At 38.5% G+C, this 11,305-nt stretch overlaps 1 protein-coding gene across 1 annotated transcript in view; it reads left to right on the forward strand.

Annotated features, from left to right (window-relative positions):
- LOC110106168 (IAA-amino acid hydrolase ILR1-like 3) overlaps positions 1-10,178 on the forward strand; it is a 43,819-nt gene extending 33,641 nt beyond the window's left edge. Inside the window, exons 2-5 of the mRNA XM_020835943.2 lie at positions 5,474-5,599; positions 6,311-6,625; positions 8,273-8,401; positions 9,674-10,178. Of these exons, the coding sequence (XP_020691602.1) occupies positions 5,474-5,599; positions 6,311-6,625; positions 8,273-8,401; positions 9,674-10,039 (936 nt within the window). The 3' untranslated portion in view covers positions 10,040-10,178. The remainder of the gene's footprint in view (positions 1-5,473; positions 5,600-6,310; positions 6,626-8,272; positions 8,402-9,673) is intronic.
- Positions 10,179-11,305: the final 1,127 nt, after the last annotated feature.

The raw sequence follows: 11,305 nt of genomic DNA on the forward strand, positions 1-11,305 counted from the left end.
CCAGCCTCTAGGAGCTTGTCGACTTCTTTCTCAATAGCTTGTTGACGCTCCGGTGCAAAACTTCGCTTTTTCTGAATAACTGGTTTGCATGTTGGGTTTGCATTGAGGGAGTGTACAATTACTTCAAGGCTGATTCCGTACATGTCTGCTGGACTCCAGGCAAAGATGTATTGATTTCTTCGTGAGAATTCTACATATTTTGTCTTCTCTTCCTTCAAGAGTAATGATCCGATTTGTATTGTCCTTGAAGGATGTTCATCGGACAGGGAGATACAAGCAAGATCTTCGACGAGGGAGGCCTTCTGAGGAATGTCCTCGTTTCGTAGATCAAAGTCTTCGATGCTTAAAGTAATTGATGGGCGTGGTTGAGCCTGTCGAAGATAGCAGGATTGTGCTTCTTGTTGATCCCCTCGTACTACACCAGTTCCTGATGGGGTGAGAAATTTCAGTCTAAAATGTGGGATTGAAGCAACGATCCCGAAGATTGACTGTAATGGCCTTCCAAAGATAGCATTGTATGCTGACTCCGACTTCATGACAATAAACTGGATGGAATGTGTGGCTTGTCGGGGGAATTCTCCCAGCACAATGGGAAGACTTATCATTCCTTCCACTCATACAGGTCGATTATCAAATTCATATAGCGGGCCTGCAGCGGGTTGGAGCTTCTCTCGAGCGAGGCTCATGTTGAGAAATGTGGAGTAGAATAGAATATCTACGGAGCTCCCGTTGTCGATTAAGATCCTTTTGACTTTGTAGCATGGGTCACCGATCCCTGCGCTTATTACGAGTGGGTCTTGATGAGGGGTATTTATTCTCTCTAAGTCAGAATCATCGAAAGTAATGGAATGATCGGCACGAGACTTCTTTGGTGTTGGTTCTTTAGTGGCCGCAATCAAGACTTGACTTGGCATTATAGGCCACCCTGGCAATAGTTTCAATTTCACCAACTATTTGTCGATTGTCAATCGACTGCCTTTGTTGTCGATTCTGCCCCTCAGCCGGAGCATCATCATCTCGTACCGGTGGATTCTTAATGAATTGTCGGAGATATCCTTGTCGAATCAGTCTTTCGATTTCTTCCTTGAGCTGTCTACATGCTTCGGTAGTATGCCCACGGCTTCGGTGGAAGTGGCAATATTGCTCCTAGTTTCCGACATTGGGCTTCAAAGGTTGTGGCCACTTTACGCTCTCCTGGTCTCGGATGGCCATCAATACATTTTCTCGGGATACATTAAACGGTGTGTACTCCTCTTGGCGAGGCTCTCGTCGTGGCTGTGAGGGCTGAGGGGGAAGATTATATTCCCTTGTTTCTTCCGCTGTGAGGATGGATTCTCCATTCCTTGTGTACTTTTTCGCTTACCGGTTGTTTGTTCAAATTGCTTCCTGTGAGCGTTAATGGCTTCGTCTACATGATGGATCAGGTCCGCATATGAATGGACCGCATCTCGCATGAGTGCTGAGTAAAAGGGACCAGGACGAAGCCCACCGAGGAGAACTTTTATTACGTCCGTTGTAAGGACGTAGACGAACGTCAAGTTGGAGCCAAAATCCCGCCAAAAAACTCGGTATTTGCTCGGTACAACTAGGTATTATTTGATATTAATGAGAAATACCACTCTTTGAAGACCAATACCGAGTTATACCGAGCTGTACCGAGAAATACCGAGTTGTACCAAGTTTTTCCTAGAAAAACTTGGTACAACTTTTGTATAACTCGGTATTTCTCGATTTAGCTCGGTATAACTCGGTATTGGGTCTTAAAATGATGGTATTCCTCGTTATTGTTTGGTATTGCTCGGTATTTGCTCAGTATAACTCGTTTTTTGGCGGGATTTGGCCTCCGACCGGACGTTCCTCTGCGTCCGGTCGGAGGACGTAATAATTGTTCCTCCGAGGAATACGCCTCTAAGTAACTCAGGAACTACCCCTGGAATTTGTCGGGCCTCAATAAAAAATCTTTGAAAGTACTCCTTGAGGGACTCATTTTCATTATGGCGAATTCTTGAGAGGTGGGAAGAGTCTTTGACCATCCTCCGATTGGCAACAAAATGTTCGACAAATATTTTGGCTAATTTGACGAACATTGGGATAGATTCGGCGGGGAGTAAGTAGAACCATGTTCGAGCTTGCCCTTTAAGGGTAGTTGGGAAGACTTGGCATAAAAGCGCATCAGAGGCTTGTTGGATGTGCATTATGGTTCTATAGTGATCAATATGTTCGTACGGGTCAGATGTCCCGTCGTATGAATCGATGTTCGGCAGTTTGAACCTTGCTGGAATAGGGTGTTGAAGGATGGCTTCAATCAGGGGTGATGACTCCTGAAAATCTCTCTGACGAAGAGATTGTCTTATATTTCTAATGGGGAACTCCTCTCGGACTAGTCTTCGTAATTCATGCCGTAGGGCATTACGGGAGAGTTCGGCGATGTGGCGCCGAGCTAAGTCTTCGGGGGCATCCAGAGGAATATGATGCTGGCGGCCTGTCCGCGAAGGATGTGTAGAGCTTGTTGTGTCAGCAAGCTCATTTTCTGGATGTATTGGAGGGCGCATTCTTGGCGGTGGAAGGGGAACTTCGACATGAAGAACATCTTCAAATTCCGGTGGGTCTCGAGAAAGAAGTATATCATCATGAGGTGCTAGTGCCGGTCCTCGAGTCTCTCGTAGGAGTTGAAGAATCTCATTTTACGAGTCCTCCATCTTTCTGATACGATCTTCCAGGGATGGTCTTGAAGTTCCTTCTCCGGCAGGGTTTTGACCGCCAGGGTGAAAAGAGGCAGATGTCTGGCGTCCTTGATTCAGGGACTGATTTCAAGATTGATGTGAATTGGAGCGGGAGGCTCCTAGAATGCGATTATTACGCCTGTTGACCATGGCGGTGATTCTTTTAGGATAGTGGGATTATTGTTTCCCACAGACAGCGCAAAACTGTTGCGGACTAGAATATACGCGGCGATAGAGTTAGAATACTACGTCTTAGCGTTGCACGAATATCCAGTTCACACACAGAGAACACAGGATTTTTTTACGTGGAAAACCCTAAAAAGGGGAAAAACCACGGGGCCTAGCCGAGTTGAAAAGGTTTCACTAGAACTTGAGTTGGTTACAATGGGCTGACTCGCTTATGTGAGCGATCAGATTACAAGTAACAATTGTACAATAGAAGTCAGGATGTCAGGTAATGGTTTTGCAGGACTTCGACCTTAGATGATGATCTGGAAGAACTTCGGGCCTTAAATGAAGGTCTGGCAAAGGTGAGAGTCTTCAACGGTGGCCTGACAAAGATGAGAGCTTCAAGTGAAGGACTGGCAGAGCGTAGAGCATCAGGTAGTGATTCAGCGGAGCGACGGTGTTAGGCGGTAGTCCGGTGGAGCACAGGGCGTCGGGTGGTGGTCCGGCGGAGTGACAGCGTTAGGTAATGGTCTGATGGAGCACAGGGCGTCAAGTGGTGGTCCGGCGGAGTGACGGCATTAGGCGGTGATCCGGTGGAGCATAGCGTCAGGTGGTGGTCCGGCGGAGTGACGGCGTTAGCGGTGATCAGTTGGAGCACAGGGCGTCAGCTGGTTGTCCGGTGGAGTGACGGCGTTAGTCGATAGTCCGATGGAGCACAGGGCGTCAGGTGGTGGTCCGACGGAGTGACAGCGTTAGACGGTGGTCCGGTGGAGCACAGGGCGTCAGGTGGTGGTCCGACGGAACTCCGGCAGTGGTCTGGCGAAACTCCGGCGGTGGTCGAGGAGGCTGGGAAGCAAGAGCGATATCCGATCTCTCACTTTTTTCCTTAGGCTCAGGGGTCCTTTTCCAAGAGGAGAGGGGGCTCTATTTATAGATTTTGAGAATGGCATGGCCCGTAAATAGGTGGAGGATCAAGGGTTAGTTGAGAGTGGTTGAATGGATGGTCGATCTTGAATCCCTTGATCATGAACCGTTCGATGGACTTTTGAATGTCGTAGTGATATCAGAATTCAGTGATCTTGGGCTCGTTGGATTCATCTCGTCGAGCCGCTCGATTCGGCTATAAGTTTGTTATGTTTGGAAGCCGTTTGGTAGTCTGAATTGTGGTTTGAACTTTCCAACAGCGCTTCGAATCCTTGATTTTGATCTATTTGGGCTCGGATTGGGTCGAATTTGGTGTCGTTGGGTTCGTATTTTCGAGACGCTCAGTTCGAATGTAAGTTTGCTGAAATCGAAGTTTAGATGCTCCTGATTTTGATTTCGGAAGTTTCCAACTTGATTTTGCTTTGAGATTAGTGCCCGATCAAGATAATTTTTGTACGATGTATCAAGCTGCAACCGTGGAGCTTTGTCTAAGCCAAGTTAGAGCTTCTGACGGGTTTTTGTATTCGTTTAGACCAAAATGGAGAAAGACAGCTTTGGTGAACTCATCCCATGCAAGTGTTCCACAAAAAATTTTTCAATCAAGTATGCTAGCTGAACTTATTGGTTAGAGGCAATATTTTTAAAGTCAAAATATTGTTTTGCTTTATTGACCCACCCCTGTGTGTCCTTACCGTTGAACCTTCGAAAGGACATTTTGAGGTGTTGGTGATGATGGTCGTTGTTGATGTCGGAACAAGCAACATGTGGCGAATGCGAGGATTCTCTTGGATCAAATGGGTTGATTTCGAGGTTTATGTTATGTGTATTCCGGGAAGCTTGTAGCGCTTGGAGCTTAGTTAACACTATTTGAAGGGTAGAATTAACTTGATCAAAGCTAGACTCATGTCGTGCTAAGATCTTGATGACTTCATTGCAGAATTTAGCATTTGTTTTGCCATGAGCGTCCATGTTTGGACCTGGCTCTGATGCCAATGATACGAATAATTTTTTGACAGAGGTAGAAGAAAATTGGGAAACAAGAGAGATGGGAATTTCCTTTTTAACTGAACTCCCTCCAGTTTCTATTTATAATTATATATATAGAATAGCTTGACAACACTAACAATGTTAAGAAGGAAAAAAACCAACTAACCCAACTAACAAGGAAAAAAACAAATTGACCCCGCTGACATTAAACTGTCAGCCGTCGTGGGCTTTCAACATGGAATAATCTAAACGACTAACTAACTAAATTAGACAATGTCCCTCTACTTATCCATATTTTCCACTTCCTGCAGTGCATGAGAATATGAGGGATGGCTTCACGTATCAGTAAGTTTGATGAATTTCAATAATTATTGTAAATGGGATATAAATTTCAAGATCTCCAATAATTTTTGTCATTTTCTGGATGCTTAAAATGCATTTCTTGAGCTTTTCATTACTTGTCATTTTCTTTAATTCATCTCATTTGTGTCTGCTTGCTATTGTCCGCCCATCTAGTGCTTTTTTATGTAACAGTTTTAGGATTTGAAACAAGGTTTAGTGGAGTTGATTATTTCGTTTTGCCATTTTTTTCTTTTGCTCTTGGATTATATAAGTGATTTGAATTTCCAACGACCGAACATGCAACTATTCTAATTTTCTATCCTTTCAAGGAGCTTGCTGATTTGGAATATAAGAGCAAAGTAGATGGAAAAATGCATGCTTGTGGACATGATGCTCATGTAGCGATGCTACTTGGTGCAGCTAAGTTGCTTCTACAACTGAAGAGTCATCTAAAGGTATAATCAAAATTATTTGCCATTGCTGCTTTCAAGTACTCGTTATTGAGCTTTTTTCTCAGCAAATAATTATTTTTCTTTATCCATAAGTGGAAATGGTTTCTTGTTTCACTGTAGATCATTTAAATGATAAGAATATAGATGTTGAGGGCTGGCCAAAAAATAGCTTCATCAATTCACTCTTAAATGTCACAATCAATTTTGATACCACATTTTTTGCTTCTGTATATGGGATGGAAGGTTTTGATGGCTGTACATAGGGGTGATATCAAGTTAGAACGAGTTTAAACTCAAAATCTAGGATTTTGATTTCGACTCATGCTAAGTTCATATCAAGTCAACAAAATTTTTTTTTGATTCGAATAAAATCTATTGATTTGTATTAACATATCTATAAATATATGCTCATCTTATGTTGAGTCGATTTCTAATTGAATCAACCTTATTTCAAATGAGCGATCTTCGAATCAGAGCATATCAATTTTGAATTTGAGTCAATTAAAATTCAATCAAATATTGAGCAAGTTTCAAGCTTCTAATGAAATTACCAACCCTAGTTGTACATCACATTAGTCACCAATTAAGAACTTCTTATCATTGTAAAGCTAGACATTAGTCACACTTCGTGCAACACATGAATGCATTTTGATACCTCAATTTCCATGCTCTTTGTGTTTTGGATGCTGACTGTTCTCTTACTTCCTTTTGAAGGGCACTATAAAGCTTGTTTTCCAACCTGGAGAAGAGGGCTATGCTGGTGCCTATTATATGCTTGAAGAAGGTGCTTTGGATGATGTACAGGCCATCTTTTGTATTCATGTTGACCATACTCTCCCTACTGGTTCTATTTCTTCTAGTCCTGGAACTTTTCTTGGGTCAGGAGATACTTTTGAGGTAGTTATTAAGGGGAAAGGTGGGCATGCTGCAACACCACACAAAACTGCAGATCCAGTGTTGGCTGCTTGTTTTGCCATTCTTAGCCTTCAACAGCTTATATCTCGAGAAACTGATCCTCTTGAAAGCAAAGTAAGCTTATTTGCCACCTTTGGACAACTTTTTCTTTTCATAAATGATGAAATGCATTTTACTGTTTCATTAGCCAGTTGATCTTATTATAGGATTGAAGTTTACTTGTTTCCGAACTACTAACGTATCTTTTTTATTATGAATACAACACTGGTAAAGAAAAATGCTTCCTTTTACATTCATGTGTTTTTGTCTCGGATTAATTCACTTGTCAGAATCCAATTCAGTTGTCTTGGGCGTGCTTGTGAAGGTCTCTTTATCCTTAGACATCAAGTAGCTCTATCTAGGAACGCCATGTAGAAGTTTACACTGGTGAATTTAGATTAGTTTGAAGACAGATTTAAGGTTTCCTAACCGACTGCCTAGGCAATGATCGAGGAACCCGCTTGGGTTTGCAAACAACATATACATTGATCATAATTTAGACCTGTGTCGTGATAATAAGATTTGGCAATTGACATATGTGCAAGATAATTTTGAATCCTTTAAACTTTCTTTAAAGGATAATATAAATATATTTCATATTTTTATTAGATGAGCCTAAGGCCAATGCATACTTATAAGATGGGTACAAGGCCAATTATAAATATTAATTGTTTGTGAACGTGGAGATTTTGTTGGTTTAGTGTTTATTCCTAAGTTTCATAGGAGAATAAGGTTTTATTACGGACACAAGACCAATTACATATGTTAATTCTTTGTGAACTTGAAAAATTCTTCATTGCTGGGTCTGTTGAGTTTAGTGTCTGAAATTTCTAGGTAAGAAACTAAGAAATATACTGCTTGGTTATTAGACAACCTCGAATCTCCTTACCTTCTTGCTTGGAGGACGCTTAATGAGTTGGGTTCTAGGATGCTGGCAGGGAAGATTTTGTTGGTTTAGTGTTTATTCCTAAGTTTCATAGGAGAATAAGGTTTTATTAACTGAGATTACTGTAATAAAAACTTTAAATTAGTATCTTTCGTCCGAAAAGTTCCCTGTATCAATGTTTTGTCTACTGAGACATTGTATCTAATAGCACTGAGCAAATTTCGTCATCCGTTAGATAGATCCAAATGAGGGCTGAACAGCGTAAATAAAAGTGTCCGATTATTTTTGAAATTCCAAGTCAATGGTACTCTAATCCTTTTAAAAATTTATTTGATTTGCTTAAAGCCGTATTTGCAGCGGCTTAAGGGGCTGTTTGGATGCAGGATTTAGACTAAATTATGCAAACAACAAAAATATATCCTACAGAAACTTAAATCCCATTCCTTCTACGTTTTTTCTTAAATCGTGGATTTAATAAATCGGGTAGTTCGCAGATTAATATAATTTAGCCAAAAAAGTACGCAAAAGAGGAGAAATATCGTTACCTTCGTGGCGAGATCTTGTCAATGCTTCCGATCCGACATGAACAATATGAGGGGACGAAAAAGCTTCTTTAGCTACTCTTTCAGCACTCTACACAAAGTAGAGTTTAATTAGCCTTTCGCCCTTTTTTTAATAAATTTAAATTTTGTTTGGGATAGTTTTTTTTTATTGTTTTTTAAAGTAGTTTTTTAGTATAAAATTTTTTTGAACTATAAATCTTTATTTGAAAAAACTAATTTGCGAAACAGTAAAACAGCTGTTCATGGATCGGAACATTTTCCTCTTATCTGCAGATAATTTCAGTTGGTTTCATGAAAGGTGGAGAAGCACACAATGTCATTCCAGAATCTGTCACCTTTGGTGGAACCTTTAGGAGCATGACTACGGAAGGTCTCTACGTCCTTCAGCGACGGATCCGAGAGGTACTTTTATAATTCTCTTCTCCAACACAAAATGTTTAGTCATAACTTTCACCCATTTTAGTTCTTCACCTGCGAGCGGGTATAGCTCAATCTGATTCTGAATCAGTGATAAGTTATCTAACCAAAAATGACTATTAAAATTAGATCCAAAGTCAAATTGATCAAAGATTAATTCTAAACAAACATTGTTGTTGCCAGGTCCCAAGTCCTGGATGAGAAAAGTGGAGGGTTGTGTTAGGTAGTCGACAACCAACATAAAATTTGTCGAATGATCATGACATGAATCCTTTAAAAAAAATTGACTTTTAACAGGGCGTTTGGCTTTTAACAGGCACAATGGAAAAAAAGGATTCATGTAGCCGACCCCACGTAGTGGGACTGTGGGACAAAGGCTTGATGTTGTTGTTATTGAATTCATAACAAATTAAAATGAACCTAACTTCTTTTTTTTCAGTTTGGTATGCTGTTTGAGTTGGAAATTTAAAAATGATGGATAGTTTTGCTTCAATTTAAATCAAATTTTTTGCTTGATTTTACATAAACTTTCGTTTGGGACGACTTTTTTTTATTATTTTGTAATGCTTTTTTTATTTATAAAAACTCTTAAAAACAGGAAAAAAGCAGCGGTCTAAAATTGTCACAAACGAGGCCTAAATGATCAAAATAGTTATAAGGCTTTTTATATGCATATTTTTTTAGTTTCTGATTTTTTCGGGTGTCTAATTTAGTCTTTTAACTCACCAAATCTGAACAAATTTAAACCTTACCGTCGACATTGTTGTTTCTTTTGATGAAAATTGGAGGAAATCTTTCCATCAACTCTTTAATGTGATTAATCATAAAAAAATTTTATAGGCCCTAATCAAAAGTTTTTCTTCAATTTCGATCATAAAAATTTCAAATTGATAGGATGTGATCAAATCAATCTAAATTTGATGAGTTCAGAAATAGGTTGAAGACTTGTAAATTTGAGAATTTACTGGCCATAAATTTACAACCTTTCTGTGTTTGGTTAAAAAGATCAGAACATATAACTTTTAGCTCGTTTCAGTTTTATTTCATTCACTAGAACTCCATAAATTTATCACATTTAACTAAGGCTTCGTTTGGGACAGCTTTCATACTGCTTCCTAAAGCAACTTTCTAGTCTAAAATTTTCAAATTCAAAAAACTTGTGCTAAAAAATTGTTTTAGAAAACAACAAAAAAGCTATCACAAACGAAGCATAAATGATTAAATAAAAACCGAATCTAATCATTGATTGTATACCAGGTCATAGAGGCACAGGCTGCAGTTCACCGTTGCACTGCAACAATCAAGTTCATGGATAAGGCTTACCCTGCAACCACAAATGATGAGAAGCTGTACGAAGTGGTAAGGAGCGTTGGTGTTGGCTTGGTGGGAGAAGCCAACGTCCACCCTTTCCCTCGCCTAATGGGCGCCGAGGACTTCAGCTTCTTTTCACAGAGAATGCCTGCTGTTCTCTTCACTGTTGGAATCAGAAATGAGTCTATTGGATCAATCCACACTACACATTCTCCTTATTTCATCATAGATGAGGAGGTTCTACCTGTGGGAGCTGCTTTTCATGCTGCTGTGGCTCTAACTTACGTAGATAGGGAAGCTTTCGAGCTCTGAATATTCAGGTAATGGTAAGCTACAGTCATATTTTGATTTGATTTTGTGAGATATCTGGAAGTGTTTGTAAAGTGTCAAATTGTTAGTAATTCAGGATTCATTTGAGATGGCTTTCTTACTTCTTCTAAAAGTAGGTTTTTATTACAAAAATTAAAATTTTTGTACTAAAAAATTACTTTAAGGTGCAGTAAGAAAATCATCCCAAACGAAGCTTTAGTTTTGAAAATGTTGGGTGATTTCATAACACTTTATGCTAAATTTATTCTAAAATAGGATTGTCTGATCAAACTAGTGTTGATTTCTAAAAGAGATAATGTTGGTTGAACTTAGGGTAGAAGCATGAAGAGCACAGGATGGGTAATTGTCCATTATGAATTTTTTTTTCTTAGAAGAATAAATATTAACTATTTTGCCAACATGTAATAAATGCTATTTCTCAAATTATATATATATATATATATATATAAATTTTATATCATACATAAAATTATACATTTCACAATCCTATTTGATTGCTCAACCTCAAAACATTGAAGTTATACCTTGTACTTGATTAGTTGAAATGAATCGAGTCCCCCCAACTTTTTTCATCAATGGTAAAGCTTTTTTAAATTTTAGAGTTAAGAGTTTGTTTGAGACGACTGCTATTGTTTCTTCTATCTAATATGTCTAAAATAAGCTGACTGATTTATCAACAAAGATAACTTTTAAATTTTGTATGTTTTATCTAATTTGGTCTTAGTATCAAATCATATTTAGTGGATAAATATATGTGCAACTATTCACTATGAAGGATTATCTAAGGAGTCGTATCAAATGATGTTGAAAGATTCACCTATATGAAAAATGACAATAAAGCTTCTATTGAAGTTATAGGCTTATATAGATTGTCTTTTGAATATGGTTGTATTTTCAATTTATATGAGAATATTTATATATAATCATTTAGCCGAAATCTAATTTTTATTTTCTTCGGCAAATATTGTTTTTTTTTTCATGAAATATTTAGTCTCTTTTAATATTTAAATTATCATTGATTTTTTAATTGATAAACTATATAAATCGGATATATTTGCCTTACACATCAATGAAATTTTGTATATAAATATTTATAATACAAAGCAAAAATTAATGGATAAGAATTATTTTATGTCATGCACAAATATTTAGGATATGTTTCTTAACAAAGAATTGAAAGGCTCATGCTAGATAAATTTTTTGAATACCTTAACTTTTTTATTTTAAAATTTGTATTGAAGGGAAAAC

The sequence above is a fragment of the Dendrobium catenatum genome, unplaced genomic scaffold, assembly GCF_001605985.2.
Source record: "Dendrobium catenatum unplaced genomic scaffold, ASM160598v2 fragScaff_scaffold_758, whole genome shotgun sequence".
NCBI lineage: Eukaryota > Viridiplantae > Streptophyta > Magnoliopsida > Asparagales > Orchidaceae > Dendrobium > Dendrobium catenatum.